At 41.3% G+C, this 26880-nt stretch overlaps 1 protein-coding gene across 2 annotated transcripts; it reads left to right on the top strand.

Moving 5' to 3' along the window:
• Nucleotides 1-16657: 16657 nt before the first annotated feature.
• On the top strand, nucleotides 16658-25750 carry CUNH14orf28 (chromosome unknown C14orf28 homolog). Of its 2 annotated transcripts, none has more exons than XM_041657913.1 (5): nucleotides 16658-16948; nucleotides 19827-20351; nucleotides 21933-22022; nucleotides 23320-23454; nucleotides 23951-25750. In XM_041657913.1, the coding sequence occupies exons 2-5, from the start codon at nucleotides 19828-19830 to the stop codon at nucleotides 24132-24134; spliced, it is 933 nt and encodes a 310-aa protein (XP_041513847.1). In that variant the 5' UTR covers nucleotides 16658-16948; nucleotide 19827; the 3' UTR covers nucleotides 24135-25750. The 2 variants fall into 2 exon arrangements, with proteins under 2 accessions (XP_041513847.1, XP_041513848.1); XM_041657914.1 differs by lacking the exon at nucleotides 23951-25750 and adding an exon at nucleotides 23602-23861.
• Nucleotides 25751-26880: the final 1130 nt, after the last annotated feature.

The following is a 26880-nucleotide window of genomic DNA, read 5'->3' as shown; positions in this document are numbered from 1 at the left end:
TTATAAAACTATAGTCTGTGAAAGTCAGGACTCCATCAGTGTGTGTTCATGACAGACAGTTATGGAGACAGAGACAAAGAAACATAAGGAATAAAGAGAAGAACAATAGCCATTATGTGGTATGCTGAGGCCTGCTTTCTTCAGAACTAACAGCTCATTGAGAACCAGACGAGATCTGTTGGTATGCTACTTAAACCTCTGTTAGCAGGGCTCACTGTTTAAAAACCATCTGATATTTGACAAAAAGGCCAAAAACACTGGAGGAAAAAAAAAACAACATTTGCTGTTTCTTTTTTTTTTTTTAAGACAAGGTTTCTCTAATTAACAGCCTTGGTTGTCCTGGAACTTGCTTTGTAGATCAGGCTGGCTTCAAGCTCACAGAGACCAGCCTGCCTCTGCCTCTGGGATTAGAGGAGTGTGTCATCAACACACTCCTTTAATTTTTTTTAAAAAAATGGTTCTAGAAAAATTGGATATCCACATGTAGAAGAATGAGATTTTCAGGTAAATAGATTGAACTGGAAAGATCATATCGAATGAGGTAACCCGGACCCAGAGAGACAAAAGCCATATGTTTTCTCTCATTTGTGGTCCCTAGCTCCATGTCTTTAGGTGTGAGCATATAACCTAGAATGGCACAGAAACCAGGAAGGTAAAAGGTAGTTAAGTGGAAATAGCAAAACAGAGATAATATGAAGGGAGAAATAGGAAAAATGGAAGGTAGCTTTAATCGAGCAGAGGAGAGGAATATCGGTTCAGAAGAAAGAAGGACCGATAACACTAAGGATGTCTAAAAGAGCCATAAGGAATCATTTTACTTTGATGATGTGGGATTCCCCTCTGTTTGTTGTGACTATGTTTTATTACTACTGGTTAATAAAGAGGGCAGTCACAGAACTTTGGTGGAATAACACTGCCTTCAGCTATAGCCTCAGTCTCCCTTAAGCTTACTGCTGCTCCTTCAGCATCAACAGAGTGAAATATTCTCTATCACCAGCCTTTAAGGGGTTTCATTTCTCAGATTCAAACTATTAGGAAGTCAGATGAACATCAATGCCACTTCCACAGTCTCATAAGACTGTGATATTTCCCAAGTCAACAATTCCCATAGCAGGACTGCAATAGAGATTTGGTCTTACCTCAGAATTAAAAAAAAAGAAAAAGAAAAAAAAAGAAAAGAAAAAAGGATAAAGGAGAAAGCCAAAAGGAAGTGAAGAATTATTTCTCTCTCTCTCTCTCTCTCTCTCTCTCTCTCTCTCTCTCTCTCTCTGTGTGTGTGTGTGTGTGTGTGTGTGTGTGTGTGTGTGTGTGTGTGTGTTTGCATATCCAAGTGTGGACGTCAGAAGATTACTTATGGGAGTCAATTCTCTCTTTCCACCACATGGGTCCCAGGGATCAGACTCAAGTTGTCACGCATGGCAGCAAGTACTTTACCCACTGAGCCATCTCACCAGCCTGAGAAATTATTCTTCATTTCTATCTTGCCAGTAAGCTGTGGTTCCATGGTAAATACTTGGAAAGTACAATTTAGAAAATTACAATTAACAGAATTCACTTAAATCTACAGTTCACAGAAATGTTTGTTTGTAGCCTGAGAGGTTATTATTGACTTCTTTTACTCCTAGAAATCCAAAGAACAGCAAAAGGTACCCGATGTTTCTCACAAAAACCTTGCTTTCAATTCCTGGGGCCTTAGTTAATCATAATTTCTCTAAGAGCCACATTAAAAATAAAAATCCAAATAAATAACAAGTACTCCCATGTCATACTGTTTGGCTTCCTACTGCAAACAGGCTTCTTGGTCTCTGGGGAACAAAGCAATCCAGTGCCTCTTGAAGACAGACCTGAACACGAGGCACGGAAGAGGCAGGGCAGCGCTGCCAAATAGCTAAATGTACCTCTCAAGTGCCCAAGCATCAAAGCCCTGACATTTTGAGGTCAGTCTTCTCTGGCTCCAGCAAGAGTTTGTCTTTGCTGTGTTCTATGTTCACACTATCAGAAGCCTCTTCTGCGAGGTCACAATCAATGGAAGACGGCTTCCTTGATTTACGAAAGGACCTCACTCCCGTCAGAGCCATACTCCTGCCTTTTCAAGCTGCAGCCTCCAATCAAGCCTGACCTCACGATGAACCTTTATTTCATGCCAAACCCAGGCCAAGCTGCACTCCGGCAATACCATCTGCTGCAGCTGGCTGCCGCAATTTAAGCCAGCTGCCGCACATCAGACAAAAGCCAGTCTTCCCACACAGCACTTTGCCTCCAAATTCCAGGCTCTCTAATTATACCCACTCGGTCCCTCAGAGAACAGCATTACTAGGAAAAGAAAATGAGATTTGTATGGCATTAGGCTGATGCTAAATTCAAAAGCTGCTCCTTCAAACCTACCTCTGCTGTACATTTTCCAACTAAAAGAAACACAGTCAAGGGACAATAATCCTTTGGAAAATCAACACCATATTAACAGCCAACAAACCTCCATACTGCGGTTTGACAGAGTTGTGTCAACAAGCCTACCCTAGTCTCTAAATGAAACATCTCCACCAAAAATGGCCACCTTTCCAGAGGAAACTCTGGCATTACGTAAGAACCCAGTCAAAGCCGGGCGGTGGTGGCCCACGCCTTTAATCCCAGCACTCGGGAGGCAGAGGCAGGCGGATCTCTGTGAGTTCGAGACCAGCCTGGTCTACAAGAGCTAGTTCCAGGACAGGCTCCAAAACCACAGAGAAACCCTGTCTCGAAAAAAACAAAAAAAAAAAAAAAAAAAGAACCCAGTCAAAAGTCTGTAAGGGGAAGAAAAGAGGCAGAGTGGTTTTGTCTAGAGAAAGCAGCATATTAATCTAAGATGAGAGAGAAGTAGTTAGCTGCCTGGTTTGTTCTACAGAAATAGAGAATCTGGATGTACCTACTCAGGAAGGCGTCAAGAACAAAACAGGACACACACGTAAGCAACAAGACTTCCAGTCCCTACTGTTCTGGTTTAGGTGCAGCAGCAAAGTACCACAAATGGGACTTAGAACCAAAAAAAAAAAAAATCTGTTTCTCATAGTTGCAAAAGCAGGAAGGTCAAGATTAAGGTGCCAGTACGATCAAGGTCTGGAAAAGTCAGAAGCAGAAACAGACAGCTGACCTCTTCCTCATGACTAAGCCATCTGCCTAAAGACCAAGTTTCCTAATTCATCCCAGTGAGAGTTACGATTTCGGCCTAAGAATTTTGAGGAAAATGCAAACAGTTCAAAATACCTACCTACCAAAAATGCACAGTCATAGCCCAGTAAAGGATCGACTTTTTGTTTATGATTAGGAGACACTAAGAAAAGGACAAACCATAGGTAAAATGTTTACATAGGTTCATACTTAAAGACACGCAAAGACATACACATACTAGCCAACTTCTTAAGCTTAGGCACTGGACAAACGTTAATTTCTAGATAATCTCAGATGTGGAAACACAAAAACATGAGCCTAGTCTTCTTGGTCTGAAGGTCTGAGAGTTTGAGCTTAGTTTTTGCTCTTTCAAAGTTGTTGACAACAGCTGTGGCTATAAAACAAGATATCCTGACCTAGGCTGTGATTACTTGGTGCTTTGGACATTAGGATGGCCCATAGGGGTAGATCCACCCCGAGCAAGGGTCAGAGAATCCAAGCATACTTCTGCTCCTTCTTTTAAAATAGGAGGTTTGACTTAGGGAGTGACTGACTGCAGGACACTTGGTCTAGGGTGTGTTCACTGCCCCAAACACCAAGTGCTTTGCTCAGGAATGAATGGCTTAATGTCTCAAGTAACTGTTCTGGTTGTCCTTTGTGTCATGTTAAAGCAGTCTGTGGCCTTCTTCCCCATTTTTGTATTGAGGTATAAAATGTACGGAAAATAAACATGGGCAGAATTGAGCAGTCAGTATTTGCTGGGTGGCCCTCCCATAACCATCCTGTGTTTCTGTTTTTCTTTCTTATCTCTATTCCTCCTACCTAACTTTTCTAATCTTCACAACCCTCCCCAGGAACATACGAACCTGCTATGGCTAGGATTGCGGCAGAAGTCACCCCAAAAATGTGGGTTATGACCCTAAGATTGAACAGATAGAAAGAACCAAGAGCCAATGCAAGATCCATCAGCTGAAGCAGACCCTGGCACAGGGTGAGCCAGGTGAGACGCCTTGGGGCTTTTAATTTTGTTCTCTAGTACCTTAACTCCATTACTGTAGCCCTCAGTCTGAACTGAATTAACATATGTAGTAAAAAGCATCATGATTTACAAATACAGAGCACAAAGCACAGAAATTCAGGTCTAACAAACAGAGGACTCAATAGATAATGAAAAATCTCAGTCTTTATCACTGGGTAACCAGAACCAGGTTTTCAATGACTAGTGTGTCCCACCGTGTGCAAATACTCCATAAAATTTCACCAAAATATAAGATTTTAACTTAAGTGCTATTGAATTAGTTATTATTCCTAAATTAACAATTTTCCATAAAATAAGTCAAGAAGTAGTTTAAACAAGGCAATTACTACTTCACAGTTTCATTGGCTTATGAATTAAATATTCTTACTGAGGGTCACTACCAGACTACAGTCAAGAAATTAGGGCTGTAATCATCTCAAGGCTTCCCTTTTTGACTATTTCCTTTTTGACTATTGGCCAAAGGCTATGCAGAGTCCTTCTTGGTCCTCTCTATCACATGGCATATGTCATCAAAAGAAACTTTCAGGGGGTACAGGTGCTTGCCAACAAATCTGATGGCCTGAGTCCGGTCCCTGGGACCCATTTGATGAAGGAAGGAACTGATTCCTCCAACTTGTCTTCTAGCCTACAGACTCACTCAGTGGCATGCACACTGTGATGGCTATTCTTGGTTGTCAACTTGACTATATCAGGAATAAACTACAATCCAGAAAAGTGATCCAGATCTTAAAGCAGGAAGTCACATCTTTAAGCTGGGCCATAACTTCTGCTGAAAGCCTATATGACAATAGAAGAAGGAAGTGTTTGTTCTTCCATACAGAAGATCAGCTGAGACTCCCAGCCTAGTGGGAATAAGCAACTACTAGATTCTTGGACTTTCTATTCACAGCTAGCCTTCGTTGGACTGCAATAAATTCCAATAAATTTGAGAGAGAGAGAGAGAGAGAGAGAGAGAGAGAGAGAGAGAGATTCATTCCATAAGTTCTGTTACTCTAGAGAACCCTGACTAATACACACACAAATAAGTAAAAAACATATCAACAAAAAAAAAATACCCACACAGGTCAAAGGATAAGAGGGGGGGAAGTGCCAAAAAAAAGTGTCTTTTAAACTGGGCGGTGGTGGCGCACGCCTTTAATCCCAGCACTCGCCTTTAATCCCAGCACTTGGGAGGCAGAGGCAGGCGGATCTCTGTGAGTTCGAGACCAGCCTGGTCTACAGAGCTAGTTCCAGGACAGGCTCCAAAACCACAGAGAAACCCTGTCTCAAAAAACCAAAAAAAAAAGTGTCTTTTATTGCTCAGTCTTGGAATTGATGTTCCATAACTTTAGGCATACTCTATCCCTAAGGGTCAAGGCATTAGGTACATCCCACTCTCAATAAGATTACACCAGGGCATAAGTACAATAAGAGGGGGGATTGTAAAGAGGGACACACTTTAGAAGGCTGCCTACCACGCCCATGAAGATCAGAGGGGAGAATAGATGAGAACAGACAATACATACTTAAACTGTAGCAGGTATAGGCTATAATCCGTCTATACACTGTAACTCAAACAGGAATCTCCTCATTTGAAACTTAGTGACCCTAAAAGATACGTGAATCATTTTAATAAATGCTTAGCACTAAGAATATCCCAAAATAAGCCATTGTACCACAAAGGTATTTATGTTATCATCAGATAGGTGAAACTTATAGGCGGTATCTATTTTAACCACTTCAGGACACTTTGTTTCCATTGGAAAGCTTCCCTTCTCCATCCTGCATGACTGATGGAACTGTTACCCACCAAGCCTGTTTGATGTCTGAGTAACCACATAACTGTCCTTTCCACAATTGGTCAAGGGGTGGACACAGAAGGTATACAGTGTCACAGTCCATCCATGCTCTTCGATGAAGGAGGCTGAATGGGCAGAGGTCTAATCTGTTTCATTTTCAACATGAACAACAAGATGAGAGCCTACTGCTATCAGGAGCCACCTTTTCCACCACAGAAAAGGTTACAGTGTGAGAGCTGAAAGAGGAAGGAAGAGGGAGTGACGGACAAGGGAGCAAGCCCATGATGTCTTCCTGGAGAGCTCTTTTTGGCTTTACTCTAATCCTCCCGGTTTTATAATCCAGTAAATCTCGTTTTGCTAATGCTTGGTTGGGTTCTAACTTTTTCTTAGTGCACACAATCCTAATACAAACCTATTTCTAGGCAACTCTTAGATTTCTGTGTGACTCTCCCAGGGTGAAATTCAACAGTTACTAAAACGGTTTATGAGAATATAGATTTCTAGTCTCTATCCAACCATAGTGCTTCAGGAATCTCTAGTAGGGCAGGATCCTCTTATATAATATGTATTGCTTTGTTTTGACATGGTCTTGCTATGTAGACCAGACTGACCTTCACCTCATAATTGACCTGCTTTCCTCCTGCTGGCATGTACCTCCATATCTAGCTTCTGTATTGCTTTTTTATTATCCCAAATTGTTCTGAAGCCCTGTGAATGTGGCCAACTATGAATGTGTCTCACATCACGTTTCTAACACTGAAACTGGAGGCATGAATCTTTCCATCTAGCATTCTGCAACAAATATCCCTTTGCCAATTAACATTAAACCCTATTTCCTCCAACAGAAAAATCCATGAAATGCTTGCCAGTATTTATATAGCATCTGTTGATTATTTTTAATTGATGGCTAGATATTGTTTGGAGGACTATTACAAGCACAAATGTGGTCATAAATATTTATTTAACATGCCCCCAGTTCTATATCATAAAATTTTTAAAAATGGCATTGAGGCTGGGCTTCGGGTTGGTGAAACCTCTGACTGAGACTTCTCTGGATACACTAATGAAGCAGGCCCATGCTATGAAGAGAGCACCTCCCAACATTTGCAATGTCACAGGGGTTTCTTTCCACTTAGAGACAGTCACTTGACTACTGGCAGCTGACAGCCTGGTACAGGAAGCTCAGGCTAGGCTCAGTTTATTTTCACGAGATAATTTATATGCTATGCCAAGGGAAGAGAATGAAAACAAAACATCTACCATCTTTAACACTTGAATTCATGTTGAAATGTCATATGCTTGCTACTCCATAAATCACTTCCTTAAAGGAGACAGCAAGGGAAGCTAGCGATCAAATACCATTGCTGCCGACCACTTGGGGTAGAAAATCAGAAGCCAGATTACCACAGAAGGACCACGCAGTAAGAAAATAATTTCCAGAGTTTGAGTGAGATCATTATCTTTCCTTCCACCTTTCCTGGAATGGAAAATTTCCAAATTTGCTCATGCCCTTGAAAAATTATGTCAAGGGCTCTCATCATTAAGAGAGGAATTGATGAAAAATCGGTGGTGTGGTGAATTTTAACATCCTCTTGAGCACAGAGTAAGGAAGGTTCATTTCAAGATGAATAATATGGTTGGTAACAATTAATTGAATCAGCATAGGCAATTGAGAGGATCTGAAATACTCTCAGAACAAAGAAATGTTGTGTCTGAGAAGACAGGCCAATCTCCCTCATCTGGTCATTACACATCATCTACATATATTAAAATATCACTTCATACCCCATAAATATATATAACTGTCATGTGCCAATTAAAAATAAGTGTTATTTCTTTGTGAAACCTGTTCTCTATAGAAAGATACCTTACTCAGTCTAGGCACCGGGATGGGGAGGAGGGCCTTGGTCCTCCCTCAAGGAGGTGATGGGACAGACTTAGTTGACCTCCCAGGGGAGGCCTTACCCTCTCTGAGGAGAGGATGGGGGTCGGGTGGTGGGAAGGTGGGGGGAGCGGAGGAGAGGAGGGAGGGAAACTGGGATTGGAACATAAAAGGAAAAAAGATTTCCTCTCTGAGGGGTAGTCTAGAAAAAGGCTAATAGATCATGAGATCTCTCCCCTCAAAAAGATATTAAATATAGCTTTCACAAGAGCAATGGCCACTTCAAAAATGAGATGTTACAGGGTAAGTTCAGCTCTAACCTCTGTCTGTCTGTGTCTGTCTGTCTGTCTCTCTCTCACACACACACATGCATGCTGGGTTGTTCTTTCATTTCATTACACTATGTTCTGATGAAGCATGATGCTCTCACCAAATATGATTGATAGCTGACCTTGATAGTCTCTTCCTCCAGAATCTAGAGTCTAGATTTTACTCTCTCTCTCTCTCTCTCTCTCTCTATATATATATATATATATATATATATATATGTGTGTGTGTGTGTGTGTGTGTGTGTTTATGTGTGTGTAATTTTTAAATGGTGACTTATTTAAATGTTTATTTGATAAGTGGGTGTTTTGCTGGCATTTTTGTCTCTGTACATCAGGCATGCTTGGTGCCCACAGAGGTTGGAAAAAGGCATCACGGCCCATGAGATTGAAATTACAGTTATAAGCTACCATGCAGGTGCTAGGAATCAAACTTGGATCCTCTGAAAGGACAATCAGTGTTCTTAAACTCTGGGCCATTTCTCTAGACCCCCAATATACATTATTTAATAAAAAAAAAACATAGGCTCCTGACTGACACATATTTCCTGAATATTGTCACTGATTTGCTTTAAAACGAAATAATGAATGGATGGACCTGGCAAGAAGAGACTCTTTCCTGATATTTAGCCAAGTTTTCCCCTCAAAACAAAACAACTCAGAAAGCAATTGTGCTCATCATCCAATTATTGTCCATTAAAATATGTATGAGGACAACTAAAATTGTGTTTGGCAGACACTATGTACACAGATGAGTGCCCTAGCCAAGGGGTTAATTTGACTGGTTATCTGAAAATCTATTCACAAACAGCATCTTAGTGGGTTCAAAGATCAATAGATTACTAAAAAATTCAACTACAAACAAACAAAAAACCTGTCCTTAAATCAAAGGTTTACTTTAGAATTCCACCCCAGCCCAACCATCTAGCTGTCCATACAGAATATGGTACACCCCTCAGCTCCCTGAAGCAGAAGCATCAAACATGAGAGCTCAGCCATCAGCCACGCAGTGTAAGCCTAGAGGCTTCTCTCTCATTTGCTTGACTGGCATCTACTCTTGCCTCCCAGAACCATCATGCATGGCAAGGAGCTGCCTCAAGCAGATTGATATGCCTGCTCCTTTAATATATTCATGATCTTTCAGCAACCGTTCATTCCACATCTGCCAGCAATGGGAGGCGCGACCACATCAGAAAACAGAGAAATTCTCAACTGCTTCAGCATACATAAACGTACAAGGAGCGCTTTTCCTGGATATATAAGCAGCTTCCCCTGTCCCACAGTGGCTCTTCTGTTTTAGACTACCATTCCTACCATGGAATCCATTTGACTTTTAATTTGGACTAGGCTCCCCTCTCATCTCTTTCATGGTCCTGCCGGGTTTGGGGGTGCGGTTGAAAACTTTCTCAGGGCATATGATGTTGATTCCACAGTTGCAAAGCTGCCTGCTTCCACCAAGCCTTCCAGAGCCTTTGCCAGTGGGATCAAAGGTGCTGCTCATTTGTGAGCATGCATGTTTTTGCACAGTGGGAAGGGCAAGGAGGCATTGTCTTGGACCACAGAAATACCTGATCTTCCATACCCCAGAGAGCAAAGTACCTCCCACAAAAGGGTCTTATTTAAAAGGCCTGTTGCTCACAAACCCAACAGAGGCCCTGTGAGTCAGAGAGCTTGGAAGGCATAAAACGTAAAGAGTGGTTGTCTGGGGGTCTGTGTATGGCCAGTGATTTTTTTTTTTTTTGAGGACAATCAGAGATCCCAGTAGCAGCTTTGGGTACACATTTCCAGGCTTGAACTTGTAGGGTTACCCAATATGCAGTAAAACTAGAATCTACTAGAAGGGACATCTTAAGGTTGCTTCGACTGTTTGGTGAGCCTTTGAAAGTACAAAGTGCCTCTTTTAGGGTGCCCTAGGATCAGAGAACTTGTGACTGTCTGGTAGGGAGGAAGAAATTATCATCAGTAGATGTTTGTAAGAAGGGAGCCAGTATTAGTCTGGATGTGGCCACTCTCCTGCAGAAGTCTGAGCTGAGGAGAGGAGGAGAGCACAAGTTGAAAGGAGTCGCAATAGGAGCAGGGACCAAGGAAAGTATAAAGCTCATGAGAGAATACTGTTGGGAGCCTTTCAGTGTAATTCCTACCAGATGATTAACCAGCTTAGGGCTTCCTGCAAGGAAGATGGACCTGCAGGAACTGTTGGGCAAGTTTCTCACCCAGAAAACCAAAGGCTCTCATTACACAGGCAAATGGGCAATTTGGCAGTTGGGTTCCAGGCTAGATGTGTGACTCAGAGACAAGTGGGAAGGAAGGTTAACATTTCGGGTTAAATCAGAAATGGCCCGTGTGTCTAAGTATGTCTCCTGTTCCCTCGCTTGGGCTGATTGCCAATAACTGTGGGTTTCAACTGAACCTGCATTCCCTGGCAAATAAGCGCCCACTAGCACCCAGACCTGTGCTGGTGCCAGCTGCACACAGTCCCTTCCCAGGGCAGAAGGACATAACCAGCAGGGTTAGTGAGGCGTTTAAGAGATGCAGTTCAGCTAATCAAACCACAAGCACTCAGTTCCTCAGGCCTGTTTAGAAAAGGTACCAGGGTCAAGAGCAAGCTTAAAGTCAGCAAAATCAAGTTTTATTTTGTTTTCTTTTTTTTAAAAAAAATATTTATTTATTTATTATGTATACAATATTCTGTCTGTATGTCTGCAGGCCAGAAGAGGGCACCAGATCTCATTACAGATGGTTGTGAGTCACCATGTGGTTGCTGGGAATTGAACTCAGGACCTTTGGAAGAGCAGGCAATGCTCTTAACCGCTGAGCCATCTCTCCAGCCCCTATTTTGTTTTCTTTAGATTGTTTTCTAAAGAGCAGTTGTAGATTTTCAGTGGGCACACAAGAATGTTCTGTTGTCTCTTAGTCCTGGAGTCCTTGAAGAGATTTAACCTGGTTTAGATAAATCCAGCTGTCTATCCCAATTATATTTACTGTCATCACAGTGGCCGGGTTGGCAATATAGGGTCCCTTTCACTTAGGAGTAAGTTTTTCTGACAGGGGGCCTTCTTTCCGAGTGTTAGTTAGTACCCATTCCCTGGTGTTGATTTTCGAATCAATGGGGTTATGATCTGGAGCCAGGAAATCCTGGATTGAAACTTCTCCAGTGCCCTTGGAAACTATTACAAATTAGAAAGATATGTGAGCATCTATCCAGTCTTGGGGTCTGCTATTAAGTTTTTATATAAGCATTTTAATTTGTGTTTTGGGGATGTCCCATGCCCTCAAGGTGATCGGGAGTATGGTTGGCTATTTTTCTCAAGTCTCTTGGCAAAGCTTGACTGATTCGGTTAGCTCTTCCTACTTTCTGGAGGACTGAGCCCTCCAGAAAGAATGTAAGTAATAATTAATGCCTTTTTTACTTTGCCATTCTTCGGGTCATTTTCAAGTAAAGGAGGGGTCTGTTGTCACTTTGTAGCAACTGAGGCACTCCAAAGCCCAGGACAATTTATCTTAGAAAATAGTCTTTGCTACTTTCTCTTCTGGTTGGCAGAAGCTTGTATCCACCCTGTGAACATTGTAGACTATGAGATAAACATGAGATCTTGGGAACAAGTGGGTGGAAGGTTATGGTTTACAGTGAACTGAAGTGTTTGCGTCAGGTTGAAAGCATGAGGGGTTGTAACAGCTAGTTTTAATTACCAAATTGATACAACCCAGAGTCACAGGGGAGGAGAGTTTCGAAACAGGACTACCTAAATCAGATTGGCTTGTGGACATGTCTTGATATTGTGGACTGTTTTGATTGCCTTAATTAATGAGGAAAAATGGAGCCCCAAAGTGGGCAGCACCATTCCCTCTTTGGGGCTCCAGGCCGTACACAGAGTAGAGAAAACTGAGCAAGCATGCCATCTTCAGGCTGTCACCCCTGACCGTGGATGTGCTGTGACTACCCGTCCCAAGCTCCTGCCACTGTGACTTCGTCACAGTGAGGGACTGTAACCTGGAACTGAGAACTAAAATACACTCTCTGTCCCCTAAGCTGCTTTTAGTCAGGATATTTTATCACAGCAACAGAATCAAAATGAGAACCTGGACCAAAGCCCATTCTGAGCAGCAGTTGCCTCTTAGAACTGTAAGGCAGTACTGGTGAAGAGCTTCCATACATGTTAGGGGAGTGGGGTCCATACATTTTTACATAGCAGATGTTGAATAATTCAGAAAGACAAATAGACCCTGACCCAAAAGCATCTGCTTGGCAAACAGGAAGAGCCCAATGGAAGAATGAAGCTGCTTACTATAACTATATCCTGTTCCGATAGCACTAATTATTCTCCTCCAATTTAGAAGTAAAACAGTTTGTGCAGTTACATTCATTTCTGGGAGTCATAAGTAGACTACAAGAATTCTCCAAATTCTATTATAATTGCCAAACGTCGGGAAAAGATGGGGGAAACACGTCTCAACCTATGTAGCCAGTCAGACTCTGCTGATATTTTTGTTCTTTGAAACACAGCCAGAGGAGAGCATTAAAATAGTGAGTATGCTTTGGCTCAAAAATAAAATAAAAATTTAATTAGTAGGACAAAAATGTTGTGATACAGTAAATTCATCTCCATAATAAAGACAAACAATGATGAAGCAGTAGTAGCTGATGGCTCATCTTCCATCTGGACCATTAGGAGACGTAAAGAGAGATTAGGCACAGATGCACATACTCACCAAGGAGAGGCACAGAGAGGATGTTTTATGGTGTTACAGCATTGAGGGAAGGGAGCTAATTATTCTGGGGGTGACCTCACACTTTAGATTGCTATTTTCTTGGGATTGGAACATTCTTTTGAGTAGGAGCTAGCTGGTGAGATTCAGACAGTTTACGAAACTTACGAAGCTCAGGAAACTCTGAAAGCTCCAAGGTTCACCAACACTTTCCTCAGGATTATAAAAAAGTAGTAAATAATTACTGGAGAGCGATACCGAGCAGCAGAACCCCCTGCAAGGTTGTGTGAGGACCTCCAAGGCTACAGCTTTTGTGAGCCATATCCTGCTGCGGAGTGGACTGCTCAGTCATGCAGCTGCCTTTGAGTCACCCAGGATCCTGTAAGTAACTCCTAACCCACACTCCTGACCATGTTTCCTATGTTTCTATATTTATCTGACCTGTTCGCAACTTCAGCATGGTGCAGAGTTAACACTGTCGCAACCACCAAGACGTCACTGCAGTTTGTGTTTTCTCATATTTAGCTCCTTGTTTGTGACATGTTCTGGGGTGACCTCCCAGGTGGAAGGTCTTCTTAGAAGCTACCCTTACTTACCATATAGCCTGCTACAGTTACCTACACCAGAAGCAAGAGTAGATGAGAGGATAATCAAAAGTATCTCATATCTGTTCTTCCTGGGCTTTGGGAGGTGAGGAGGAAACAGATGGGCTGACAGCCTGCTGGCACTAGCCCGGAACCCTGTCTCTCTCCTCTTGTCTGTCTTGGTTTTCTCATACCCAACTACAAACCCTCTTATTCATCTCCTTCAGTGCTCCAGATTTTAATTTTTTAATTTTATCTTAACCTTTAATCTCTCTTTAGCCCTAAAGTCCATCCTTATCATAATAAATCATAATATGTGGGAGTTGCTCGGAGTCTAAACCAAAGGTCCTTTTCCCTCCCCTGACTTTATTAACTAATGAGAACTAGCTTCTGTGTCACTAACATCCCCTAGGTTCTGACCTACCTGCTTTTTAACATGTAACAATTCATATAATTTTTTTAACAATTCGTATAATTGTCAAAAGTCTAAAAGTACCAAATATTGGTGAGTATGTGGAGCAAGCAGAACCCTCATGGTGGAAATGTAAAATCACACATCAACTTTGGAAGATAATGTAGCGATTTCTTCAAAGGTTAAACATGCATTTGCCATATGATCCAGTCCTTGCACTTTAGATATTCACACAATAGCAAAGGAAATGTGTGTGCATATATATTTTCTTGCCCGAAAATATTCAGAGTAGCACTCTTGAAAATAGGTTGAAACTAGACACGCTCTAATTGTCCATCAACGAGTGACTGGGAAAGAAACAGCAGATCATCCACGCAATGAGATACATCTAGCAGGGAAAAAAAAAAACTACCGTGCAGATAGAGGAATATCCAAACAATCACACTGCATGAAAGGAAGCAAAGCAAAAAGAGTACCTACTGTGACTGGACTCAGGTGACACTTAAGAAGATGGAGACGAATGGGCACTAGCAAAATTGGCTGCTTAGGCATGGGGCAGGAAGGAAGCAACTATAGAGGGGCACAACGATACCTGACGATGGTGCTCATGTCCATTCGTGGCTTTACACAGACATACATATGTCAAAGCTTGCCAAATGATGCTCTTTAGATATGTCAATTATACCTCAATAATTGCTGGGTTTGTTTTTAAATCCTAGACTCGGTCATCAGAATTTGAGAGTGGAAAGGGAGAACAGAAATCTGTTTAAAGGCCCCAAAGACATTTGGGGACGATGCTAAGTATGCAAGGAATCCATCCTTGCCTCCCGCCAGCTGGCTGTCACACACGCTAATGATACATCTTGCTGATCTTCTCCACCCACCACCATATCTGCCTGTTTTTAAGAAAAGGATGAACTGTTCATTATATCTCGGCAAGATTGTGCATTAAATATATAGCCAGCATTTACAGATATTTTAAAGGGGTGTTCTTCTAGTGAGGTAGTATCGTGTGAACTTCTCCAACAGTAATTTCTAATGTCTCATCAGTAATTCTCACCTGTAAGACGCAGTAAGAAACTAAGAAAGCGAGAAATTACGAACTGGCTTCGTAGGGATTACTAATTATTATTCTTTAGACAGCGCTATCTTTTTCTCCCTTGTTTGGAGAGACATCTGCTTCTTCCTTTCCCTCGTCTGTACTCAAGTTTTTTTTTTTTTTCCTAGTCTGCATGTCTCCATCTACAGCAATATTTGTGGAAGGTCCTTGCACGGCCTTGCATTATATCGTCATGCTCAGCCTGTGAAAGCTCCTATCTGATGGGCTGGCCTGCAGCTCTTCAAATCTGCCATCCTGTATTCCAGAGTCTGAACCCCTTCACAGTCTGTATTCACAGACGGGATGGCATACTCTCGACATCTCTCCAGTTCTAATTGAGAGTGGAGGTAGTTCTCCTGAAAGATACTTTTCCAGGTACAGATCCACACAGGGCTTTAGCTCTTCGGAGATTAAAAAGATACTAATGAAAATTCATAGTTGGTAAATACAAAAACTCTAGAATTGAACATCTCTAACTTGAGTTTCCATCCCTGTCACGTGTTGTGTGGAAACTTATCTCTAATATTCGAGCACTACACTGGGGTTTAAACATTTTTTTTTAATAGTATTCCCTTCCATTGTAAAATACAGCACTGTGGCCAGGTAGTGGCGCTGCAGGCCTTTAAACCCAGCAACCCAGCACTCGGGAGGGAGAGACTCTGTGAGTTCAAAGTTAGCATGGTCTACAGAGTGAGTTCCAGGACAGCCAGGGCTACATAGAGAAACCCTCTGTGTGTGTCTGTATATGTGTGTGTGTGTGTGTGTGTGTGTGTGTGTGTGTGTGTGTGTGTGTGTTTGTGGTGTGGTGGGAGGAGCAGGGAAGGTTCAAGGGGCTCACAGACTATTGACCAATGGGCCCCACCTATGTCCTCTCCGTGTGTGTGACAGCTGAATGGCTTGGTCTATTTGTGGGACTCCCAGCAGTGGGAGCAGGGGCTGTTCCTAACGCTTTGGCTGTCTTTTGGCACCCTATTCTTTGTTCTGGGTTGCTTTGCCCAGCCTTAATACAATAGGAGAAGCCTTGTCCTACCTCAGTTTGATATGCCATGCTTTGTTGACACCCATAGGAGGCCTGTCCCTTTCTGAGCAGAAAAAGAGGAGTGGATAGGAGGGAATGGGAGGAGAGGAGGGAGGGGAAACTGCAGTTGGGATGTAAAAATAAATGAATAAGTTTAATTAATAAAAAAAGAAACCCTGTCTCAAAAAAGAAAAATAACAACCCAACCACTAAGCAAAACAGAAACAGAAACAGCATTGTGGCTAATCTTAAACAGTATTTAAGATATCAATTCAACTTTTTCATGTAGATATTTAAATAAGTATCTCACATAGTCATAATATACTGAGAAAAAAAAAAGGTTTTCGCTTTATGAGTTAGGGATTCCAGAGACCTAAAAATCAAGACTAAAAATCAAGACTAAAAATGGCACTAAAGTCAAAAGGCCAAGGCTCTCCAGCCCAGGCAGCCTTCTTAGGGAAAACCCAGCCCATTTCCGGCTGCCCCACCCACTCTGTCACGCGAGACTCCGCCCCTCTCCGCGAGAGCCCGCCCTCCTATGCCCGATCCCGGCTCTGATTGGACGAGTCCGAAGGCTGTACACACAGCCGACACGCGCACGCCGGGCGGGGCCTTCGCGCGTGCGCAGCAGCGCGGCCAGCGGCTGGCCTGGCCCGGCCGGGGGGGAGGGGGCGGCCGGCGGAATCCTGCTCCGTAACAAGCGACGCGCCGAGCCGCGCCCCGCGGTCCCGGCTGCGTGGGCCGCTCGGGTGGGGCTGGGCGCTGCGGCTGCGGTGGCTGCCGCCGCAGCGGGCGCGATGGAGGCCGTGCCGGAGCCCCGCACGCTCGCCGGGGGCGGCCGAGGCAGCCGGAGGGGCTGGTAGATGCGGCGGCCGCGGCGGCGGCGGCCCGGGCTCTCCATGAGCGAGCGGCGGCGGCGACGGGTGCGGCGGCACCGGCGGTCTTCGGTCCCGCGGGAGGTAGGCACGGAGGAGCCGCCCGCGGCCCCGGAGGCCTGGCCGCCGCGGCGGGAGGGTGGGCGTGGCCGCGCGGGCGTGGACCCCTCCCCCTCTCCCCGGGCGGATTGCGAGTCCGGCTACCCTTGGTTGTGCGGTGTTCGATTCCCGCGACAGGTGGTCCAGTCGTCCGGGGAACACCCTGTGACCCCTGGGCATGACAGCGCGGGAAAGGGGTCAGGTTGATGGAGAAATTGCGGTTGGGGAGTTTCCCAGGCTCAATGCAACTGAGGGAGCTGGGGCAGGTAAGAGCCAGCGAACACATCCTCCAGTGACTCCGTGCCAGAAACTCAAGGCTATTTCAGTAAAGCTCTTTGCAGCCAGCTCTCCCCCCCCCCCCCCCGCTCCCGTTTTTTCAAGTTTTACATCAACTGACCAGTTTATTGCTGGGATTTTAAGCGTGCTCAAGATCTTCCAGGGTTCCCTTAAAGATAGGTTCGTGCCCTATATATCCATGCAGTCTGGGCGTTGCACATAATAATTATTGCTTTGCAGACCTGTGGTCACTCTTCATTTGATCACATCCAAGAGATCGCTTGAACAGAAACACTAGGGAGCCATTCTTCCTTTCCAGTATATTATTTAGGAATCTGAACTCAAGCTCCAAAACCTTGCGACAAAATTCTTTAAAATTCCAGAGATAAAATGAAGATCATGAAAAGTGTTTCTCGTTTTAAAAATGCTTTAATGCCCAAGGATTTTTTTTTAAACTCTAAATGAAACTGATCATTTTATATATATTAAGAAATGTGTTTGTTTCCTTGGCATCACATTTGCCACTGTCTGCTATTTCAGAGTAATTGATGAGTGAGAGCCCGTGTGTTAACATACTATATATAAACACGCGTATTTCAAACTAAATATAGTACCAAGTAATTTAGAATGCAGTATCAGATCTCAAGTGGAAAGCAGTGTACGTGTTTAATGCACGACAGAATTTGCTAGTAGCACAGAATGATTTTGAACTTAATTTTGAACATAAAACTTAGATTTATCAGTGTGTTTAGGAGGATGTGATATTTGAAAAGAAAAGGGTGACCAAAATAAGACACTGGTGGTGTTCGCCTTAACCCCAGCACTCGGGAGGCAGAGGCAGGAGGGTCTCTGAGTTCTGTGCCAGCCTGGTCTACAGAGGGAGTACCAGGACAGCCAGCGCTACACAGGAAAGCCCTGTCTTGGAAAAGAGAGGGAGAGTCTGACTTTAGCCATGTCTTCCTGTGTTTATTGTTCAGCTATATCCCCTTTGCTTCAACTTTTCTGTAAAAGTGACAAGTTAGAAGGCAATGTTGTAATTTGTAGTTACTTTTCCCACCTAAAGTGAAGCAACTTTCGCAAAACAGTTTCAGCAAGTTCTGAGAATCTCATAGCACGGCCTCTGCAGTTAACATGACGACGGGCAGAATTCTAGGTTGCAAAAATGAATATCCCAAGAGAATAGAAATAATAGCTGTGCTGCTGTTAAGTGCTATGTTCCCTTGGGCTTTGGGGGGAGGTTTTTTTTTTTTTTTTCAAAGTCAAATGTGAGACTAACCAGCACGTAGAGCAGCAGGTCCTTATGGTTGTTTGGTAGTACAGATACACTTTGCAGTAGATATTTATATTTACTAATATAGAAACCAACACATGACTCTTTTGTACTTGAAAATATATGAGGTGTCATTTTGGTTTCTTAAGTGAAACTGCCTGTGTTAACCAGGAACTGGAGCACAACTTGTAATTGGGAAGGTAGAAAGAGGATTACATTAAGAATAAGCCAATTAAATGTAATGTTTCTTTGGTTCCTGTTGTCATGTTAATGTTACAAAGTGATAAGCCATTCTTAAATTTGTATCTTTTAATAGCTTTATTTTCATTTAGGATTTATTACAAGGTTTTCTTATACCACAGATAGAACCCAATATAATTAATACAAAGGCCCATCAGATGGTCATTCTATACTGTAAAAAAAGGGGATTTGGCTTGGTTTTGTTTTGTTTTTTTAAAGATTGATCTAATTTTATGTATTTAAATGTATTGTCTGTATATGTGTATATATACAGTATAAATGTCATGTGTTCATAGAGGCCAGAAGATGGCACTGCACTCCCTGGAACTGGAGTTTCAGGCAATTGTAAGCCTCTGTGTGGGTGCTGAAAACCAAAGTTAAGTCCTCTGCAAGAACAGCAAGTGTTCTTAACCACTAAGCCATCTCTACAGCCCCCATATCTATTAAAAAGTAATAAAAAGCCTAGGTATCAAAGCTCATTTCTTTTAAATAAAAAGGTAGGTGTGTGTGTGTGTGTGTGTGTGTGTGTGTGTGTGTGTAGTAGACAGGACACAACCTTAAGTGTCATTCCTTAGGCTCCTCTTCTTTTGAGACAGGATTTCTCACTGGCCTGAAATTTGCATAGTGTGCTTGGCAGACTGGCCAGCACCCACCAGAGAGTCTCCAGTCTCCTCCCAGCACTGGGATTATAAGAGCACAGCACCTAACACTTAACTCCGTGTGTGCGTGTGTTTGTGCGCACACGTGTGCGTGTGTTCATGCATAGCATGTGTGTGGAGATCAGAGGGCAACTTTGTGAAGTCAGTTCTCTCTTTCCACCCTCTGTGGTTCCCGGGATTAAACTCAGGTCTCCAGGCTTGAGTGATCCCATCTTGCTGCCCCAGGTTTTGGCTTCTTCAGTGATCTTTACAGAGACCATGCATATTACCCGCACCCCACCCGTGCAAATGCATCAAATTATTGTTGTTATTTTCATACTGGGCTGCCAACTAACAATTTAATTTGACCCTGTAAGTAGTATTTTCATTTAAAGATATCTCCTTCCATGACATTTTATTTTGCACTTTTAAAATGCAGGATGAAGACACTGTTTGAGGAGATCAAAGCATCAATTAAAAATAACTATAACCAAGATCGATCATTTTGGAGGCCTGTCCTTCCTTGGGGAGGAGTTTTTACTATCAAGGCTGGCCGCAAAGCAGTATCCTGTACACCCCTCTATGTTGAAATCAGACTGAAAAATACCTGCACCATAGATGGATTCTTGATGTTACTGTATGTCATTCTTAATGAAAATGAAAATTTCCCCAGGGAACTCTCTCTCCATTTTGGCAGGGAGTTTGTAGACTGTTTTCTTTATTTAATGGACACCTACAGTTTTACAACTGTGAAGCTGCTTTGGATTTGGGACAAGATGGAAAAACAGCAATACAAATCTGAAGTTCATAAAGCTTCATTAGTAATCGATTTGTTTGGGAATGAGCATGATAATTTTACAAAAAATCTTGAAAATCTCATGTCTACCATTCAAGAGAGTTACTGTTCTAACTGGCGCTGCCCGACCCGAGTGCAGGAAGATCAGCAGCGTACCATTAGTATAAAGTAAGTGCTCTGTTCCGGCACATTAATTTGTTAGTGAGCTTCGCTTAATGCATGCATCTATGTACAAAACCACCCGATAACTTATTTGGAGCAAGAAAGAAATTACCCAGTATGCAAAGTAAATCATTCTTGGTCCAAGTTTATGACAAAGTTTGAACCTCTTAAAGGTTAAAACTTCAGTGTTTTGGAGTGTTTTATCTTTTGAATGGTCCTCTGTCAGGAAGGCTAGTTCTATATAAACAAGAAAACTAAAAATACTCTTTGGTGGCAAGGCCAGAGAATATTTATAGGCAGAAACTCCAAATTTGGCTTCTCTGGAGAAGATGAGACTAAGAATCTTTACCATTAAGTAGAGATGGTGCTGGGGGCAACTGAGCGATTTTGGCTTTCAGAGATTCACAGACCTCCAAGGTGCTGAATGATGGTGGGGAAAGCCAAGCTGGGAAGGCCTGGTGGAATGACGGCAAACAGTAAAGTCTCAGGGAACCAGTAGGGAAGAGGACTGAGGCCACAAGCCTGAGTGAGACACTTTCAGAGGTGAATTTGGCCAGTCATGAAAAACGGCGTAACAGGTTGGAAATGTACACTGTACATATGCATATGCCTTCTCCTTGTGTTGCTGACAAGATGCAGCTGGGTTGAAACCCACCAAGGGAAGTTTGTTTTTTTCTGTCAGCATGGACTGAAGTGCTTCATAAATTTAGCTTTTTTAATTACCATCTTGTCAATCTGTAAATGTTTTATAACTATAATTCTGTGTTAATACTGTTTTGTATTTCTTTTTCATTATAGAACTGTGGAACTTTTTTAGGCTTATGTTTTTTGTTTGTTTTGGTTTTTCAAGACAGGGTTTCTCTGTAGCTTCGGAGCCTATCCTATAACTAGTTCTTATAGATCAGGCTGGCTTCAAACTCACAGAGATTTGCCCCCCTCTGCCGCCTAAGTGCTGGGATTAAAGGCGTGCACCACCACCGCCTGTCTGGCTAAGCTTAAATTTTATAATCTTATATTTAAAGCAGACTCTGAAGTTGGCAGAGCAAGCATTTCTAACAGATGATACAACAAAATTTACAAGTCACAATTGTTAGTGGGTTTACTCTTCTAATCAGCTGCTGTCTGGATTCTGCATCCAACTTTGTACTCCTCAGAACTCAACTGCCAAGACACTTTTTTTTTTAAGTTAAAGTAGCAACAACTGTATAGATCAGGATCAGTTCACAGGAAACCTTATCCATGCAGTATTTCTTGAGTTCAGCTGCTTCTGTAGTGTCTGCCTAAAACACAAGCCTGGTCAGGTGTGTATGCTCTTGCATGACTAATGCCAACATGCATTGGGTTGACAAAAGATCATTGTGAGCTTGAGTCTAGCCTGGGCTATGGAGTGAATTTCAAACCAGCCTGGGCTAAAGTTAAGATCCTCTCTTAAAGAAAACAGCCACAAACCCAAAGATCTCAGAGGTTGTGTGTTTCATGTCATTTGTTCTGTTTGTAATGCATCAGCCTCTAAAACGTAGTAGTAGTATTCTGATAGTGTGCTGAACAGCTAAAGCCATTCTTGTTTGCATTCCGCCCCTGTTGTAGTCCTCCCCAAGAAATCCCACATGGAAACTTGATAAGACTGGCTGTGGACGAGTTATTCTGTTCCAAGATTGAACTTTGTGAAGAGCGTGGGTGAGTGTGTGATAGACATTTGAAAGTATTTCTATTGTGTTATAAAGAAATTTAAACTGGTAAGCTCTTTGAAGTTGATACACTTCTAAAACAAGAATACATAAACATTTATGTAACCTGTTTTTCAGTGTTCCTAGTCTAGTTTAGTATGTTATCATATATTATGTTTGTTACCAGATATAAATATACAATATAGTACTATTGCCCATTGATGAATACAAAGTAAACACCTGTTCTTTTTTTCCTCATTGCTGAGTAGGCACAATAAAACCTTGGTTAACCGGAACCTGGCTAATCAGGGCACTCAATTAAATGGACTTTTTGCTGCAATCCTTATTTAGGAGAAAGGTAAATAAAAACCAAAAAATTTAATACAGTTTAAAAAAAGTCAAAGAGGCATAAATATTTATCCCAATCATTTAGCAATTTCTGTGTCCATATTATTTTATGCATTAGGAGTTAATATTTAGAAGAATGGTCTTATAAACCATCATAAAGTAATGAAAGATAAAAAAATACATAAATTGGGGCTGGAGAGATGGCTCAGAGGTTAAGAGCATTGCCTGCTCTTCCAAAGGTCCTGAGTTCAATTCCCAGCAACCACATAGTGGCTCACAACCATCTGTAATGAGGTTTGGTGCCCTCTTCTGGCCTGCAGACACACACACAGACAGAATATTGTATACATAATAAATAAATAAATAAATATTTAAAAAATACATAAATTATTTTTAAGATCAAATAAAAAAATTTAAAAAAGGAACCTACCTGCATTCCTTATCAATGAGTAGAGAAACAAATGATTTTCTGGTTAACTTACTATAGTTAATTATGTTTGTCAGCCAGAAGACTGTGTCCTGAACATTCCAGTTAATCGAGATTTTACTGTAAAGTTATATTTTGATTAGTACTTACTAATACTAAAAAAAGAGAATCCATGTCAATAGAAGATCCTAAACCTAAAAAGGAGGCAGGTTTTTCCCTCAGTCATTGAAACCACCTTGAAGAGAAAACTTTATGGATAAGTAAAAACTATTGCAATGGTTCAACAGATTTATACTTTTATAACTCTTAATATAAACAATTGACTTTTTAAAGAGTTTTTAAAGCATCACTTCTAGTATAACAAATTGACTCTGAAAACCTCCAGGACTAGGAAAATCAGGTAATAAAATACTCATACCATTACCCATTATAATAGAATAACTATGCTTACCAGAAGATTAAACACAGTTCAGAAGTGTTGAAAAGCTGTTTGTACCATTATGGTTATATTCATGCCTAATTTTCATTTTAGGTGTGGTGGCTTAAGAGAATTTTCCCAACGAGTTTTCTGCCACGGGGCACCCCCTTTTGTTGTATTAAATATGCAGCATTGGAAACCTGAAGATCTGGCATATGTACCCTATTACTTGGATTTATCTGATCACAAGTAGGTAGTTTTTGTTTGTTTATTTGCTTGTCTTATGAAAATAGAAAAAAATTAGTCCACCATGTTTTCCACTAGTCATTAAGAAGATACTGTCAGCTGAACATGGTGGCACATGCCTGTAACCCAGTACTCTAAACTCTACGACAGGAGGATCCTGTGAATTGGAGGCTGACCTCTTGTATAGAGGGAGTTCTGGACCAGTCAGCTACACACTGAGACCCTGGTTCTGGATTTGACTGGGATCAGAGTCCACTATGAGAAAGTCAGTTACTAGCAGCATGCATAATGACTAGAGCCTTGACTATAGAGCAGGCCTGTTTCCACACCTAGTCCCGCCTTTACCAGGTCTGTAACATTTATCAGTTGTCTTATTGATAAAGCAGAAATAATTGTATGTACCTGTAAAAGCAAACAATTTTAAAAAAAAAACTTGAAGGACTGTTTGCCATAAAAATTAAATCTGATCTTTTTTGATACATTGTCATATAATTTGCAGATATTTGCTGGAAGGTGCCACTTTATTTAACAAAGAGGAACATCATTATTCTGCAGCTTTCCAGATTGATGGACATTGGATGCACTATGATGGCCTCAGAAATGTGAATTTAATTTTGTTAAATAAACCCCCAGAGTTTCTCCTCTTGTCATCATTGGTTTATATTCGAGCAACAGAGAAATAAATATAGACTGATGCTGAATTAAATTGTTTTCCCGCCTGCCCATGCTCCCTAGGTGAAGGGCTCTTGTTCTGTATATACTTGGTATCCAAGGAAACAGTTCAACTATACTAGTTTCAGAGATGTATTTTTCATTGTTTTGCCCCAGGTAAATGTTTTATATGGAAGATCTATGCAAAATGTATTTTTAAGTATTTTCTGGGTTATTTTTATATAAGCATATGTTATGTTCAAATAAAATATATCTTGTGGCCTTTGTAATTTTTATTTATATATACCTCAACAGTTTTTACAGTTCTAACCTTAAATCCAAGAAAACACTTTGTCATTTCAATTCTATATTTTCCTTTTTAGATATCTGGGTAAATCCGAGGGTAAAAGTCAGAGTTCTGTTTATCTGGCTGTATTCCTTTGCCTTACCTCCAAAGTGCACTATTGAATTTAATAGGATTTGAATGTACGGCTTATGGATGGCTTATTTTACCTATTGCTTAGTTTGTTTTACCTTTGCTGATTTCCTTGTGGTAATTTAAAAACACATATGAAAATGTTTTGTAGATGTAAGTTGCTGAAGTGTGTGTCCACCAGGCATTTCAAGCACTAAGTTAGCCTCTGACTTAAGTTAATGTGAGCATTACAGATACATAACAATCCTAAATGTCTTATCGTTAAATGTAATGAAAATTACACTAAGTTATTTTGCAGACAAGGCAACTATAAAAAAACATTAGGCTGGATATTAGTGGCTATAACTGGATATTAGTGTTGGACTAACATAGAAATGTGTTTATGTACTTAGGAGGAAATGTTCAGTTTTTATTATCACAGAGGAAAAAATATTTAAAAAAAATTAAAGTAACATCTCGTTCCTGATCATTCCATCAGGAGGCTTGGGTTTGTGTAATGCCACGGATGCAAATTCACAGCCTTTTATAGTCAGCAGAATACATGTTTTGTTATAAGTAACCTAAAGTCACTCATCTTTTTACAGTTTAAAGGGAAGCTATTTTCAAGGAAGAATACTTGACGAACTATCACTAATTTTAGTGTTTACAATAAAATAACATTGTTTTTTATATTGGGGCAGTATATCTGAAGACTTTACGTGACAACAGAGTTCACTGCCAAATACCAAACTGCTAAGGTTTCATTATAAATCTTGCATTACTGTGGTGCCATCTTGAGATAGTTTCCTGTAAGGATGATAAATATGGGTGAAATCTTGCTATCACTGTCTCACTTTGAGTAAATATTATGGAAATTGTTTTTAATAGAAGAATAAGTGGCATTTTTTAAAAAAAAATCACCCAGCGTTTATTTAAATAGTTCCCTTAACTACGGTAAATGGGATTTAACTTATAGCAAGCTTTCCTAGTAACGTACTGCATGAGTCAAACTATAAAAAACACAGATACTAGCGTCTGCATACATAAATGGTATGGTTACATTATTAATGACTGAGTTATTCTTAATGCAGATTCTTCAGGGAATTGCACTTTATTTGGGTCATTAGCTTATTGTACAATAACTTACCTACCTCACAGGGCTGTTGTGAGGGTTAAGATGCTAAAAGTTTTTACTACTTTGAACATGCTAATAAAACATATTTCTACCTCTTTTGTGTATAGGCAGTGTTCCAGATTCTCTCTTATGAACTTTTTTACAATTTTTAAAAATTAGGTATTATTATATGAAAGAAAATTAGTAGTAACACTTATCACTAATGTGTGGTGGAATTTAAATGTGGCCTCTGGGCCCTGAGTGGTTGGACTTGAGGAAAAGGTCACTGGCTTTTAGAAAAGAAATTACCCACAACTGGCAAACAATGGATGACGTCAAATGAAATCAGCTATATTATCTATAGAATGTCATGGTAGAGAAGGAGGATTCTCTTCTTAAATCCTGTACCCTTTGAGAAATCAAAGAAAGGGGGCCAGAATAAAGGGAATATTTCTTTAATCAACATGCCCCAAACTATCACTTAAAGGGGAAGAAGTAATTTTGTTAATCTGACTACACTTGGGAGTGGGTTAGGGTGAGCGTCTCTTGCCTTCCAACTTGTGCCAGTCTTAGATTTAGTTCTTAAAATTTGTGTGTGTTGCCATGTAGTGTATGTGTGGTAAGAAAATTGTGTGTGTACACTCGTGTTAGCTTGTGTGCCGTACAGAAAAGGATATGTGCGAGCATACGTGTATGTTTGCACATGTATTCGCATATGTGCACATGTGTTATCTTGTGTGCAGTAAAGGTAGAAACCTGCTTATACATTGTTTGACTTGAGATTTTTGTATCATTTTAAATAATGTATGAAGCAGTGGATATAAAATCATGAGGAGAAAAAAGATTTCTCAGTGGTAATTATTTTATGTGGTAAAACCTTTCTGAAAGACTACATGGTGGGCTGTATAGAACTGAAGAGCACATAGCAAGGGAGCTCGGGCCTTGAATTTGCTGAGTAATTTGCTGGAAGCAGGCACAGTACTTTCGCTTATCCAGGGTGAGCCAACTCTAACAGGATAGTGAAAATCGGAATGTAGCTGAAGCAGATCACAGTGTTGGCATATAAACGGGCCCCAGTTGCTCTCAACCAGAATTGCCCATGAGAATGTCAGGTGACTGTCAGCTGAGTTCATTAAAAAATTATTATTAGCCGGGCGGTGGTGGCACACGCCTTTAATCCCAGCACTTGGGAGGCAGAGGCAGGCGGATCTCTGTGAGTTCGAGACCAGCCTGGTCTACAAGAGCTAGT

This window comes from Microtus oregoni, unplaced genomic scaffold (genome assembly GCF_018167655.1).
Source record: "Microtus oregoni isolate MIOR12 unplaced genomic scaffold, Mior012 000009F_ref0000495, whole genome shotgun sequence".
In the NCBI taxonomy this organism is placed as follows: Eukaryota; Metazoa; Chordata; class Mammalia; order Rodentia; family Cricetidae; genus Microtus; species Microtus oregoni.
The sequence above is the reverse complement of the archived record's forward strand: the minus strand, read 5'-3'. Positions and strand labels throughout refer to the sequence as shown.

Bases quoted from the DNA above. Each gene is read 5' to 3' on its own strand.
- CUNH14orf28 (XM_041657913.1), top strand. From the start codon at position 19,828: ATGAAGACACTGTTTGAGGAGATCAAAGCATCAATTAAAAATAACTAT. The intron at 20,352-21,932 runs GTAAGTGCTCTG...CCCCTGTTGTAG, and splicing joins CAGCGTACCATTAGTATAAA to TCCTCCCCAAGAAATCCCAC. The intron at 22,023-23,319 runs GTGAGTGTGTGA...TTTTCATTTTAG, and splicing joins GAACTTTGTGAAGAGCGTGG to GTGTGGTGGCTTAAGAGAAT.